Below are 16,674 nucleotides of genomic sequence, written 5' to 3'. Positions count from 1 at the left end.
TTTTTTTGAAAAATTGAAAAACATGACATAAAAATTATTGCATTAGAAGATTTCAAGCTTCAAATTAAGACTTTCTGAAATAAAATTATAAATTAAAGATTTATCCTTCCTGTCTGAGGATTGGATATCATTAAATTTTAGTGCCTCAATCATTTGATTTTTTTTTTTTGGACTTTGTACAGAAGATTGAAGTTTACTACATGTAATACAGAATTCTGAATTTTTGGCAATGCAGATATCAGATTTCTTTTTTGAGAAATATGCCTCCTAGTTTTGCTAAAAAAAAATATTTTGGACATTTATTACCGGTAAGTGTATAAACAAAATTGATAATTTTGAAATATTCTGCTATCACCTGCATACAGTGGTTTCATCATTTGATACTCAAGAACACATTCTGAGTTCAATCAATGTTTAAACTTAGACAGCTACTGTCAGATAAGTTGATGTTACAAGTATTCTCAGCCTTTTGAGTCAGCATTAATATTACTGAAAACAGCAACCTTACATTGGCTTTGCTGGTTATCCATCATAACCACTATATTGTATGTGCACATAATCAGGATAAAATTGAGTGTAAAACATGAAATACTTAACTGTATTCATCTCAAACATTATATAATATCAATATTTTAAAATAGAGTATCTATAATTATTTTGTAGATGGAGATTACTCCCAGGCCATAACCTACTACACACAGGCGATAGAACTCAACCCCTACATGGCGGCTTATTACGGCAACCGCAGCTTTGCTCATCTCCGGACCGAGAGTTTTGGTTACGCGCTGAGTGACGCCTCCAAAGCTTTACAGATAGACAGAAATTATGTCAAGGTATTGTATCACTGTCTTGAGATCTTTGTTCTCAATACGTTATATCGCGACTACCTATGAGTACCTCACAGTTATCTAACTTACTGCCACTCTTTTGCTGGGGAGTCGAGAAAAGTCTACATTTCTGGGGGCAAATGACACAGTAGTGACAATCGAATGATTCGAACAATTTATTGCCGAAATCATGATGTTTTGCCAGATATTGAACTCCAAATAGTAGATTATGAATTAAGGAAAGTTTAGAATATTTTGTCTGCTTAAAAATGTGACGATTTTCAAAGAAAATTTAACGAGATCAAAAATATGTTAGACTGGTTCAGCGATTGTTTAGCGAGGTATTCCACCAGGATTTTTTACTTATCTGTCCTTATAAATCCTACAATGATCGATCTTGCATTGTATTGAAAAGGACGTTGCCCCCACCCAACAGACGATTCCTACCTCCTTTGCAAGAGAGTTTCGCTAAGTTAAGTAATCGCGATATCAAGTATTGAAAGTGTCTCAAGATTTTTGTCAGAGTTATTCAATGCTTTATTTTATATTTTGACAGGCCTACTATAGGCGGGCTTCGGCCAATATGGCTCTGGGGAAATTCAAAGTTGCTCTCAAAGATTTTGAATCGGTAAGAATTGTAACTGAGGCCTAATCAAATTAATCAAATTTCTTTGAAACTTGTTTTGGATAATTTTCCAAACTTCACTAGCAGAGCACTTGCTTTGTGTGAATGAAGTCTTAGGTTCAAACCCAAGGAGAGGCAAATTATATGCTGTAAAATTTATTATAAATCATATTGATTTTTCAATCCTAGTTATACAATTTCTTGTATTTAATTGAAATGTTTCTACAATAAGGTGATAAAAGTGCGGCCAAATGACAAAGATGCGAAAGCTAAGTACAGCGAGTGTAAGAAAATTGTCCAGATGCAGGCTTTTCAGAGAGCGATAGCTGTGGAAGAAAATCATAAATCTGTGGCCGACAGCATTGATCTGGGCTCCATGAGTATGTATTAATATGTACACCATAGATGTACAGTGTACATTGTTTAAGCTTTGAATTAATATTTTTGGATGTCTTCGGTCCAATAACACACCTTGCCGTGACAACAAATTTAATACCGTGTGTCAGCGCGGTATGATAATTTGTCGGCACGGCCAGGTGTGTTATAGGACCCAAGACATCCAAAAATATTAATTCAATACTGATATTTACATTCTTTAATTTTACTTTATCATATTTTCTTATTTTGTTAATCATCTTGAATGTGAATTTAGTGCCCTTCAAAACTGCCGAGGTTAATAGATGTAATAGCCGTTTTTGAAATCAAATGACTTTAAATGACATTTCAAAGTTATAAATAACGCAAACAAACATTGCGAGGAAAATAAGTGACAAATTAATTCCTAATGCACATTACATTTATTTTTTACATTAATTTTTCGAACATGCATTCTCTGTAAGCACCAAAAAATAGATTCTTACAACCAAGTCTAGTCGTTTAAATATTTATTATCATTTAACATGCATTCTCTGTAAGCACCAAAAAATCTTGGAAACGACATGTCTCCGATTTTGATGAAATTTGCACCACAGGTGCACCTTGGTACAAAACCAGCAAATATGGTGTTAGAAGTTTCCCACGTGCACCCGGTTGCCATGGAGACGGATCCATTGAATTTGGCCATTTTCGGCCATTTTTGACCAAACAAAAGCATGAAAATTGAGGAAATATGAATGCATTTTTATCTTTATGTAGTGAACTCAAATATAAATCTTTGTATCATAAGAAAACATCAACTGTTAAAGAATACAGGGCATATAACCAGTTATTCCAGAATTGACCCCACTCTTAGAAAATGGTTCGGCAAAATAGCATAGTTTCTCAAAATGTGAAAAATGGAAAATTTGGCATTTTTTGAGAAATTTAAGGTTAAATAAAAAAAATTGTCTACGGAAATTTTTCAAATCATATGCGTGTCGTCAAACGTCAGTATTAGTAGTGTCCCCTCATGAAAAAATTGGAGTGGGATCTCAATGCTATTTTTAGTAACATGTATCTAAAAATAGACATATTTCAGAAAAATCCAAAAAATGAAATTTGGGCAGAGTTTTAGATGCCATTGCTAGGTAATTATGAAATATACTGTAAAAGTCAATGTGCTAATGTCAGAGACTGGACACCAATAACTACCATGCATATTATTTTCAGGGATTTCCGTTTTCTATTTATAGCTTCAAATGCCTAAATATAGACATGTCTCATAAAATGATGAAAAATGTCAATTTTTCCTCATTTTGAAGCTCCACTGAATCATAAATAATAAAAATATGGATCTCTCCAATATTTCATCAATAAGAACAAGGAATAGTATAATATCTCACAAATTATTGAGGACAGGCTCTCATCTCTATAAATAGTACAAATGTCTAAAAATAGACACATATGAAATTAACTGTTTAATGTTGATTTTCCACTAATTCTCAAATTAGAGATGGGAAATTTACCAACTTACTGTCACTAACTGTAACTGATATTATGTGACTGACAAGAACAAAAGAACATTCAATGGAATGCAGCATGATAAGCAGAGGTTTCCATTTCTATTTATAGTAACACATGTTTAAAAATAGACGTAATGCAAAATATCGTGAAAATGTCGTTTTTTGTACTTTTTTCTAAAATTTTGGATGAAAAATTGCTGACTATCTGTTTTTAATTGCTATTGGCATATGGTGACCAACAAGTAAAAGAAAGCCTTATATCAAATACAGAATGAGAAGCAGAGGTTTCCATTTCTATTTATAGTAACACATGTTTGAAAATAGACGTACTGCAAAATATCAGAAAAATGTAGTTTTTTGTACTTTTTTCTCACATTTTGGATGAACAATTGCAGACTATATGTTTTTAACTGCTAATTGGCATATGGTGACCAACAAGTAAAAGAAAGCATATACGAAATACAGAATGAGAAGCAGAGGTTTCCATTTCTATTTATAGTAAAACATGTTTTAAAAATAGACGTGTTGCAAAATATCGGAAAAATGTAGTTTTTTGTACTTTTTTCTAAATTTTTGGATGAATAATTGCTGACTATCTGTATTTAACTGCTATTGGCATATAGTGACCAACAAGTAAAAGAAAGCATTATATCACATACAGAATGAGAAGCAGAGGTTTACATTTCTATTTATAGTAACATGTGTTTAAAAATAGACTTACTGTAAACTATCAGAGAAATGTTATTTTTTGTACTTTTTTCTAAAATTTTGGATGAATAATTGCTGACTGTCTGTTTTTAACTGCTATTGGCATATGGTGACCAACAAGTAAAAGAAAGCCTTATATCAAATACAGAATGAGAAGCAGAGGTTTCCATTTCTATTTATAGTAACATGAGTTTAAAAATAGACATACTGTAAAGGATCGGAAAAATGTAGTTTTTTGTACTTTTTTGCACATTTTGGATTTGCAATTGCAGACAATATGTTTTTACTGCTATTGGCATTCAGTGACCAACAAGAAAAAGAAAGCATATACGAAATACAGAATGTGAAGCAGAGGTTTCTATTTCTATTTCTAGTAACATGAGTTTAAAAATAGAAATACTGTAAACTATCGGAAAAATGTAGTTTTTTGTACTTTTTTCACATTTTGGATGAGCAATTGCAGACAATATGTTTTTACTGCTATTGACATTCAGTGACCAACAAGTAAAAGAAAGCATATACGAAATACAGAATGTGAAGCAGAGGTTTCTATTTCTATTTATAGTAACACATGTTTGAAAATAGACATGCTGCAAATTCTCGAGAAAATGTAGACTTTCGCACTTTTTTTCTAACATCAGGGATGGTCAAAGTGCAGACAAACGGCTTTTATTTGTTATTGACAGAATGTGACTAACGAGTATGAAAAAGCTTTAGCTAAAGTGTATAAGAATAATGTTTAAGGGTATTTTTACTTTTCTGCCTATAGTAACACATATTTATAAATAATCAGGAAAATAAAGAATCATTCGTTTTTCTCAAATTAGGGATATGAAATTTGCAGTTAAACTTTCATTAGCTGTAACTGACAAGGCTAATTGTATTCGGCGCGCCAGCGCGTCCACCTCATTCCAATACATATATCACAAAAGTATGTTCTCCCTGCATTAAAACACTCAAATGACAGCGATTTTCTTTATAAATTAAGCATTATCGTTTATATTCAGGTCGACAGCCCAAGCCCGATTGAAATTTTTTTGTTAGGTGGATCCAGGAAATTTTCCCTAGGAGCCGGTGTCTCAAATCACTATGTCAGTTTAAACTAGAACTGTCCAAACGGGACTAAATACCCCCGCTGGGTTTTTCAGAGGTGCTAAATCATGAATATTTAATGGATCTTATTCTAAGAGAAGAGAGAAATGCTAAAACATTTTTAATGCAAATGTAATTGCTCATAATATTTTCATAAATGAAACGAAGGCGCATCCTAATAAAAAAAAAACCAGACTAAATATACGGACCAGACACGAATTATGAACTTTTTCTGTCAGTGACCTTGAACTTGCATTAATGGCCTTGGATCAAAGTCATGACAGAAAATCAGGTAATAAGCAATGTTTGTGTGAAGTAGTAGATTCAGGTTTAGCCATAAAAAAGATATGGACCAGACACAAATAATTTTTTTTTTCAAGTGACCTTGAACTTCCCCAAATGACCTTGCGTCAAGGTCATGACACACTCTTAGGTCATGAGCAGTCTGTGTGTGAAATGAGATCCTACCAAGTTCATCCATAAGAAAGATATGGAGCGAACACGATTATGAAATTTTTCTTCAGTGACCTTGAACTTCCCAAAATGACCTTGGTTCAAGGTCATGACACACCCTTAAGTCATGGGCAGTAAATGGAACCTACCAAGTTTATCCATAAGAAAGATTTGGACAATCTTTGAAATTTTTCTTCAAGTGAAATTCCCTAAATAACCTTGGAACCTACACAAGTTTATCACCAAGTTTATCATAAGAAAGATCTGGACCGGACACGAATTATAAAATTTTTCTTCCAGTGACCTTGAAGTTCCCCAAATGACCCTGGGTCAAGGTCATGACACACACTTAGGTCATGGGCAATCTTTGTGTGGAGTAGTAGATTCTAATGTTCCTCATTAAGGAAGATATGGATCGGACACTTTTGCACAGACAGATGGACAGATGGACAGCTAGACAGACGGACAAGCTGATTCTTATATACCCCCAAACTTCGTTTGGGGGGGGGGGTGTATAATAAAGTTGAATATTCCAGGGATCCAGATCCCCTTTGATCCATGCATGCCTTACCACAATTTGTTCAAAAGTAATCTGAAATTTGCCCAAATCTTTTGAGTTGGCCTACTTTCGATTCCTCTCTCTCTATACATGCATGTATATATTTCTCTAGACTTAAACTAAAGCATTTAAAAATATTTGTTGTTTTGGTTTTTATAAATTTATTTTACGTATAAACATACATGTAGGTGTTGGAACGGGGGGTCAAAGATAGACATCACATCACATAGGTAATAAATAATGGGGAGTAGATTTAGCCCCCCCCCCCTCTCAGCAGGCATTTTGCAGTGTAATCGAATAAGGATAAGTGGTAGTGTTTTTAAAAAAAGGTACTGAAAGAAGATCAATCCTCCTCACATGAAATAGGATTTCATGTTTGGACCCCCCTCTTCACTTTTAATTTCCTTCTGACATGAATGTAACAAAGTATTTTGTTATGACCCTAGAGTTTTATCTCCTTTTTAAAGACTTGATTTTCATGGCAATAAGCTCTAGGGTCATAACAAAATTGAACTTCTTTCAGTACCATTTTTTCTTTCTTTCTTGAGCCACCTCCTCCTAGGGAAAATTTTCTGGATCCACCTAACAAAAAAATTTCAATCGGACTTGGGCTGTCGACCTGAATATAAACGATAATGCTTAATTTATAAAGAAAATCGCTGTCATTTGAGTGTTTTAATGCAGGGAGAACATACTTTTGTGATATATGTATTGGAACGAGGTGGACGCGCTGGCGCGCCGAATACAATTAGCCATGTCAGTTACAGCTAATGAAAGTTTGACTGCAAAGTTCATATCTCTAATTTGAGAAAAACAAAATCAATGATTCTTTATTTTCCTGATTATTTATAAATATGTGTTACTATAGGCAGAAATGTAAAAATACCCTTAAACATTATTCTTATACACTTTAGCTAAAGCTTTTTCATACTCGTTAGTCACATTCTGTCAATAACAAATAAAAGCCGTTTGTCTGCACTTTGACCATCCCTGATGTTAGAAAAAAAGTGCGAAAGTCTACATTTTCTCGAGAATTTGCAGCATGTCTATTTTCAAACATGTGTTACTATAAATAGAAATAGAAACCTCTGCTTCACATTCTGTATTTCATATATGCTTTCTTTTACTTGTTGGTCACTGAATGCCAATAGCAGTATAAAGATATTGTCTGCAATTGCTCATCCAAAATGTGAAAAAAGTACAAAAAACTACATTTTTCCGATAGTTTACAGTATTTCTATTTTTAAACGCATGTTACTATAAATAGAAATGGAAACCTCTGCTTCACATTCTGTATTTCGTATATGCTTTCTTTTTCTTGTTGGTCACTGAATGCCAATAGCAGTAAAAACATATTGTCTGCAATTGCTCATCCAAAATGTGAAAAAAAGTACAAAAAACTACATTTTTCCGATAGTTTACAGTATGTCTATTTTTAAACTCATGTTACTATAAATAGAAATGGAAACCTCTGCTTCTCATTCTGTATTTGATATAAGGCTTTCTTTTACTTGTTGGTCACCATATGCCAATAGCAGTTAAAAACAGACAGTCAGCAATTATTCATCCAAAATTTTAGAAAAAAGTACAAAAAATGACATTTCTCTGATAGTTTACAGTAAGTCTATTTTTAAACATATTTTACTACATGTATCAATAGAATTGGAAACCTCTGCTTCTCATTTTGTATTTGATATAATGCTTTCTTTTACTTGTTGGTCACTATATGCCAATAGCAGTAAAATACAGATAGTCAGCAATTATTCATCCAAAAATTTAGAAAAAAGTACAAAAAGTGACATTTTTCCGATATTTTGCATCACGTCTATTTTTAAAACATGTGTTACTATAAATAGAATTGGAAACCTCTGCTTCTCTTTCTGTATTTCGTATATGCTTTCTTTTACTTGTTGGTCACCATATGCCACGTAGCAGTTTAAAACATATAGTCTGCAATTGTTCATCCAAAATGTGAGAAAAAAGTACCAAAAAAAGCTACGTTTTTCTGATATTTTGCAGTACGTCTATTTTCAAACATGTGTTACTATAAATAGAAATGGAAACCTCTGCTTCTCATTCTGTTTTTGATATAAGGCTTTCATTTACTTGTTGGTCACCATTAGGCATATGCCAATAGCAATTAAAAACAGATAGTCAGCAATTATTCATCCAAAATTTTAGAAAAAAGTACAAAAAATGACATTTCTCTGATAGTTTACAGTAAGTCTATTTTTAAACACATTTTACTACATGTATAAATAGAATTGGAAACCTCTGCTTCTCATTTTGTATTTGATATAATGCTTTCTTTTACTTGTTGGTCACTATATGCCAATAGCAGTAAAATACAGATAGTCAGCAATTATTCATCCAAAAATTTAGAAAAAAGTACAAAAAGTGACATTTTTCCGATATTTTGCATCATGTCTATTTTTAAAACACGTGTTACTATAAATAGAATTGGAAACCTCTGCTTCTCTTTCTGTATTTCGTATATGCTTTCTTTTACTTGTTGGTCACCATATGCCAATTAGCAGTTAAAAACATATAATCTGCAATTGTTCATCCAAAATGTGAGAAAAAAGTACAAAAAACTACATTTTTCTGATATTTTGCAGTACGTCTATTTTCAAACATGTGTTACTATAAATAGAAATGGAAACCTCTGCTTCTCATTCTGTTTTTGATATAAGGCTTTCATTTACTTGTTGGTCACCATTAGGCATATGCCAATAGCAATTAAAAACAGATAGTCAGCAATTATTCATCCAAAATTTTAGAAAAAAAAGTACAAAAAACGACATTTTCACGATATTTTGCATTACGTCTATTTTTAAACACGTGTTACTATAAATAGAAATGGAAACCTCTGCTTATCATGCTGCATTCCATTGAATGTTCTTTTGTTCTTGTCAGTCACATAATATCAGTTACAGTTAGTGACAGTAAGTTGGTAAATTTCCCATCTCTAATTTGAGAATTAGTGGAAAATCAACATTAAACAGTTAATTTCATATGTGTCTATTTTTAGACATTTGTACTATTTATAGAGATGAGAGCCTGTCCTCAATAATTTGTGAGATATTATACTATTCCTTGTTCTTATTGATGAAATATTGGAGAGATCCATATTTTTATTATTTATGATTCAGTGGAGCTTCAAAATGAGGAAAAATTGACATTTTTCATCATTTTATGAGACATGTCTATATTTAGGCATTTGAAGCTATAAATAGAAAACGGAAATCCCTGAAAATAATATGCATGGTAGTTATTGGTGTCCAGTCTCTGACATTAGCACATTGACTTTTACAGTATATTTCATAATTACCTAGCAATGGCATCTAAAACTCTGCCCAAATTTCATTTTTTGGATTTTTCTGAAATATGTCTATTTTTAGATACATGTTACTAAAAATAGCATTGAGATCCCACTCCAATTTTTTCATGAGGGGACACTACTAATACTGACGTTTGACGACACACATATGATTTGAAAAATTTCCGTAGACAATTTTTTTTATTTAGCCTTAAATTTCTCAAAAAATGCCAAATTTTCCATTTTTCACATTTTGAGAAACTATGCTATTTTGCCGAACCATTTTCTAAGAGTGGGGTCAATTCTGGAATAACTGGTTATATGCCCTGTATTCTTTAACAGTTGATGTTTTCTTATGATACAAAGATTTATATTTGAGTTCACTACATAAAGATAAAAATGCATTCATATTTCCTCAATTTTCATGCTTTTGTTTGGTCAAAAATGGCCGAAAATGGCCAAATTCAACGGATCCGTCTCCATGGCAACCGGGTGCACGTGGGAAACTTCTAACACCATATTTGCTGGTTTTGTACCAAGGTGCACCTGTGGTGCAAATTTCATCAAAATCGGAGATATGTCGTTTCCAAGCCCTATAGTAAATTTTTTGGTGCTTACAGAGAATGCATGTTAAATGGAAGAAAGTCTAAAAAATACTTGAATTATTTTCTATTTTCAGGGTTTATTATTCTACCCTTGACTGTATGTAGTTATTTAACAGAGACTTTGTTTAATTATTCTACCCTTAACCATATGTAGTTATTTAATGGTGACTTTGTGGATCGAGGGTCCTTCTCAGTGGAGTGTGTCATTGTCTTGTTTTGTTTTAAGCTTTTATTTCCCAATCATTTCTTCATGGCCAGAGGTAAGCTCTCATTTCATTTCAATAAGTTTTATTGGTTGAGATATTCTTGGTTTTAAGCTATTTTTGTGAATAAGAACGTGACAATGAAATCAAGCAAATTCAAAGAATTGTGGTCCCCAGCTTTGGCATTTTTGTTGTGAGATGTCATTTGTTTTTGACATATTGTGTCTAATATGAACACCCTATCATATGTCATTTATTTAGAAATTATCACTGAATGTCAAGGTCAGTGTTCTTGGTATAGAATGAAAAGTCTTCTCACAAGGATTACATATGTAAAGTATAAAAGTCCTAGCCCTTACCATTCAAAAGTTATGGTCAAGGTTAAAGATTTTTCATAAGAACAAAAAATATCCAAGGTCAAGGTCAAAAGGTCTAGGTTGTTGATATCAAATGAAAGGTCTTGCCAAGAAGAATACATAAGTGAAATATGAAAGTCCTACTATCTACTGTTCAAAAGGTGTGGCCAAGTCAATGTATTTGAAAAGTACGTCAAACTCCAAGGTCAAGGTCTAAGGGTCATTGTTCTTTGTATCCAATGAAAGGTCTTCTCAGATCAATAACAAATATGAAGTATCAAAGCCCTAGCCCTTACTGTTCAAAAGTTATGGTCAAGGTTAAAGTTTTTTTCATAAGTATGGAAATCTCCAAGATGATGGTCAAAAGGTCAAAGTTCTTGGTATCCGATGAAAGAATATATATGTCAAATATGAAAATCTTATATTTTTTACCATAAAGAGTTATGGCCAACATAAAATTTTAAAATATTTGTGTGAAAGTGGGCCAAACTCCAAGGTCAAGTGGTCAAATTTGTGGTACCCAAAGAAAGGTCTTATCACAAGGAATTAACATGTAAAATATGAAAGTCATAGCTCCACTAAATCAAAAGTTATGGACAAGGTTAAAGCTTTTGTGAGGGACGGACAGCTAGACAAACTGATGGACTGACAAATGAGATTTAATGTCCCCTCGCTTTTGCAAAAGCGGTGGACAAAAACCCATTGTTTTTACAAACTTTCAAATATTTTTCTCTTTATGTATGTTTAAATTTTTGTGTATGTTTTCAGGTAACCATGAGAGTATAACAATGAATCAGATGTATGGTTTTGAGGGAGAAGTAAAGTCCAAGTATCCTTTTTCTGACAACCCCCACAAACTCTCAATTTATGTTATCTATCTAAATTCCAGTAATTATTGTATGTAGATATATGTATGTAAGTTGTTTGGCAGATGGAGTAAATATTTCAATGGATGATATAATCCTTAACCATTGTAGATATACGTCACAAATGGCTGACCTCTTCACAGAAATATTTAACTGGCTACCATTAGCACATTGTATAAACAACAAAATTTTAGTAAGTCTACACTGCATAATCATTTACAGCATAGGGGCACAACACAAAACTTACTTATAACTTCTCATGAAATTGTGCCAATCAAAGGTCACTTAAAAATATTTAAAAATTGTACTTGGGGTAATTCCAATGCTGTGTACAATTAGCTCCTATGGAATTATATTTTGTTGGAGTTCAACAATTATTGATTTTATGGGCACCCCTTACCCATGAATTTACAAACTGGAGAAATGTTGAATTTAGAATCATTATTTCTATTAAAACTTATTATTTCTCCTGCAAGATCTATTCCCACAAACCTGTTTAGATTTTAAATTAAAATTTTTAATCCTCCAAAATGTCTGTCTTGAATGAAAATACATGTAATACAATTACTAAGAAAGACTGCATAGTACCTGATAATATGATAAGATCGAAACTGCTTCAAGGTCAGCTGTCCAAGTTCAAGGTCACTATCAGAAAAAAGGAAATATTTACAAGGAGGCTTTGGTAGTTTATACCCAACACAAATGTTCATTGCATCCTGAAAGTTAATCAAGATGAAGGATAAGATTCAGTCCTTTAATTTCTCCAGATCGAAACTGATTCAAGGTCAGCTGTCCAAGTTCAAGGTCACCATCACATAAAAAGGAATTATTTACAAGGAGGCTTTGGTAGTTTATACCCAACACAAATGTTCATTGAATCCCGAAAATTAGTCAAGAGGAAGGATAAGATTCAGTCTTACAATTTCTCCAGTTAATTGTTGTTTATGACTGTAGGTAATGCACGGTGGTTTGTTTAAAGATGACAACGTGACTCTGGATGATCTCAGGAAAATCGACAGAAACAGACAACCACCTGAATCAGGTAAGTTTACCACAGATAACAGATGTCAGCATGTTTCCCATAACATGTGGACTTGTTGATTTAACAGAAGAAAACTTGTATTTCAATTTTTTTTTATCAGGTTTAATGTGCGAGCTTCTGTGGTCCGATCCTCAACCAATGTCTGGTCGGGCCGAGAGTAAGCGTGGGGTGGGAACCATGTTTGGACCTGATGTCACAAGGAAGTTTCTGGAAAGGAACAATTTGGAGTATGTTATACGAAGTCATGAGGTTAAGCCAGAGGGATATGAGGTCTCTCACGATGGGAAATGTATAACTGTCTTCTCAGCACCTAATTACTGGTAAGTTATCATCTCAGCACCTAATTACTGGTAAGTTGTCCAGCACCTAAGTACTGCACCTAATTACTGGTAAGTTGTCCAGCACCTAAGTACTGGTAAGTTGTTCAGAAAGAACAGAAATAAAGGAAAGGAAAGCTTTATACAGAAATTATAGTAAAACAATATATGGTGGCATATTATACATGTATTATCTTTATATTATAACAATAAAAAATGCTACATGTATTTCGGAAGTCTACATGGGAGAGGGGATGGAACTTTTTTTTATTTTTTGTACTTTTTTTAAGTCCTGGAATCTGCCTGATCTCGACCTTACAGCAAATAAAGTGTTGGGGAAGGGACCAGCTTCTAAATGACGATTTCTTAAAAACTAAAACTTCACTCAGAAAAAAAGGGTCCTCTGCCTTGTATAGGGATTTTAATGTTAATTCTGATATATCCAGAACATCCCAGACATCTGTATTTGAATGTTAAAAGTAATATATGATAATTCAAATGTAAACCTAAATATTGATTCCCATGTGAAGGTACGGGCTGAAATTTCTCATAGGTATATGTATGTAAGGAAGGACATTATTTACATTTGAAATTTACTTGGTAATGGTTATAAATGTCAGGGAAATATATTTTGTTGTTGACAGTGATACGATGGGGAACAAAGGGGCCTTTATGACCTTGAGAGGAGATGACCTTACACCAAAATTTACATCATTTGATGCTGTGGTAAGTACACTTGATTATATAACATTTTTGAAGAAGTTTTCCCATTATATCACAAATATAATATTTTTATCTGTATGCCCTGAAAAACTGCCGAATCACACCGGATACAGTTATGTTCCCCAGAAACATTTATGTCAATGCCCTCCCTAACACAGTTATGTTTCTTCGCGTGCAACCATTCTGCATATTAATTACGTCGGATTCTAAATTCACAGAGGCAGTTGCCAAGCAAATGTAAATAGTTCCGCGAAAGTTAAAAAGTCAAGACAACGTCTGCGATTTGTTTATTTGAATTCAGAGGAATTAGATAATTTAATTGAGGAGAAAAATTCTTTAAATACAACAAAGGTTATCAACACGAGTGTCAGCATACTGGAAACATTCAGCCATGAAACAGGACGGGATACTTCGGAATTATTCTCAATGTACAAATGTGAACATAGTGTTCAATAAATATGTTAATTGATCGATTTGGGTTCACTGCTTAAAAATGTTATATACCATATATTACATGGCTTAATTCTCGAGCAGCAGTATCAGAATATTTGCCCCTCGGTGACAGGAAAGCCCTGGAGTGTAATGTCGCCCTCTGCCTGCGGCATCGGGCGACATAACACTCCAGGGCTTTCCTGTCACCTTGGGGCAAATATTCTGGTATGCTGCCCTCGAAGCCATGTAATATATATGTATAATGTCATACATGCATAATTATGAGAACATTCTTGTTTAAGTAAAATATTCTGTAACTGCATGGACTAAAAATCAAGTTACTGAAATAATTACAAGAACGTGTTTTGCTTTTAGAGGGTTTTTCCATAATTTATATATATTCTTTCTGTTTCAGCCACACCCTAATGTTAAACCTATGGCCTATGCAAACAACCTGTTTGGATTGTTTTAATCTTCATAGAAGGAAAAGAACAGACTACATGTAACTTATAATGTACCTCATGGGTTTATCACCCAATGCCATAGAAACCGTGTAATGCACATTATAAATCAGTCTTTTAAAGACAGCATCATCAATGTGCAGGCATTAAACTTCAAGTAATTTAAAATGATAAAGATTAAGCTAAATTGAGAGTTAAGCGATAATTATTTAGTAGAAATATATTATTTTATATAATATATAGACCATCAAAGTCAGGACAAACTATTCAAGGTAAACCAGAAATATTTTGTCCGAAAACTTTGTTCATAGCTACTTATTTGTGGCAGCTGATATTTTATTGTCAAGAAATTCAAGTTTTAATAAAATGATAAAAATAGTTAATGATTTGTTTTATTTCACTTTGCTCTGTACAAGGCAGAATAAGCAAAGCCAAAGAATTGTTGTCCCCTGCTTCTCTGTGGGAGAGATGTCATTATTTTTGGCACATTATGTCAAATATGAAAATCCTATCATATGTCATTCAAAAGTTATCACCAAAATTGTTTTTTTTAATTAGGCAGAAAACACAACATGCTTACAATATATCTTACAACTAAAAATGTTTAAACCTGAAGCCATGTCCCTGTTCTGTTAAATAAGTTCCCCTTGGTACAAGGTAGGTTTGTGATGGTATTGCAACCTGATAGTGAACGATACGGTAAAGTCCTGATGACATCTGCGCTGTTGTAGTGTAGGCTATTGCAGATCTCTAGTCACAGTGCTGGTTGTTCTATTTCCAGTAACACAGTGTGCTGCTCTCCTTTGCACTATTTCCAGTTCATAGATGTTATTTTTCTGGAGTGTTACTAAGACAAACTTTTTTCAATGCCAACTTCTTTCAGTAACATTGTTTAGGTCACCTGAGTCACTCAAGTGACCTATTGCTATCCGTTTACGTCCGTCCTGCGTTAACATTTGAACATTTTCAGCTTCTTCTATGAAACCACTGAACCAATTTCAACCAAATTTGGTAAACAACATCTATGGGTGAAGGGAAATAAAATTGAGAATTTTATGGTCCCTGACCCTAGGACACGAGGGGTGGGTCCATAACTTCTAAAATTAATGAAATCTTTAAAAATATTCGTCTTTACTCCTGGACATCAAGCAGGCAAACTGTTGACATGAACGTAATGAGCATCGAGTCCTCTATCAAAATTTAAAAAGATATGGCCTGAGGGTAAGGGGTTCTAGTGCTAGGGCGGGGTTATAGAGAATATATTGTGAAAATGCATCATTTCTTTGAAAATCTTCTTCTCTGCTCCTGGATATTAAATAAACTAAGTATATAGTTATGATGAGTAAGAGTGTCTCTTTCAAAATTGTAAATTTTATGGCCCCAGGGTCAGGGGTTCTAGTGTCAGGCTGGAGCTCTATTCATTATATAGTGAAAATGCATAAATTTTTGAAAATCTCCTTCTCTGCTTCTAGGTGTCAAATAAGCTAAAAAAAAAGTACATATTTATTATGACCAAGAACACCTCTTCCAAAATTGTGAATTTTATGGCCCCATGGTCACCGGTTCAGTAATTAGGACAGAACTGTAGATTGATCATATAGTAAAAATGTATTAAATCTTCAAAATTCTTGTTTCCTTTTAAGTATAAAACAAAACTTACTACTGTATAAAGGGAAATTTTCGCCCGTGTTTCATTTTCGCCTGCGTTTCATTTTCGCCCCTTTCGCCTTACTATCATTTGGGCGAATTTAAAACGGGGTGAATTCAAATATTATACAGTATATTTTCTTAAAGAAAACAATGCTTGGGCGACTTTAAAACGGGACAAAATTGTTTGCAAGTGTGAAAGGGCAAAAATAAGACGGGGCGAAAATAACCCTGTATACAGTAATTACATTGTTTTGAAGAGCTTTGTTCATAAAAATAGTATTTTATCGAGATGTAATTTTAGCACTTTTAAATGTTTACTAATTAAAAGAAGGTTTATTTAATATTAGCAATCTCAACTCCCTTGCTACTAATGCCAAAATTAAATCCTCGCTAAAATTTCTGCTTATACGATGTTTTTCATGCTCATCATTATGGCTTTGATTTGCTGCCATATTAGCCTTCTGAAGAGTGATCTTTGTTGATAGAGCCTGAGATCAGTAATTTCTAATGTTTATTCATTGTCAAATGCTCTTTATTTTAACAAATTGTAACAAAA

General features: G+C 33.2%; 1 protein-coding gene across 1 annotated transcript; it reads left to right on the top strand.

The window, feature by feature from the left end:
* Positions 1-641: 641 nt before the first annotated feature.
* On the top strand, positions 642-14,844 carry LOC134272766 (serine/threonine-protein phosphatase 5-like; the record flags this gene model as incomplete). The annotated part of the gene is made up of 11 exons (XM_062754945.1): positions 642-833; positions 1,384-1,455; positions 1,685-1,832; positions 10,143-10,165; positions 10,223-10,328; positions 11,396-11,456; positions 11,605-11,686; positions 12,448-12,535; positions 12,636-12,855; positions 13,497-13,578; positions 14,423-14,844. Coding segments are annotated over 11 exons (1,131 nt in total), but the record flags the coding sequence as incomplete, so codon positions are not given.
* Between the last annotated feature and the right edge of the window lie 1,830 nt (positions 14,845-16,674).

Source organism: Saccostrea cucullata, unplaced genomic scaffold, assembly GCF_032062105.1.
Source record: "Saccostrea cucullata isolate Sc308-1 unplaced genomic scaffold, CSIRO_AGI_Scuc_v1 ctg14947, whole genome shotgun sequence".
Taxonomy (NCBI): Eukaryota; Metazoa; Mollusca; class Bivalvia; order Ostreida; family Ostreidae; genus Saccostrea; species Saccostrea cuccullata.
This window is presented reverse-complemented; position numbering and strand designations above follow the sequence as displayed.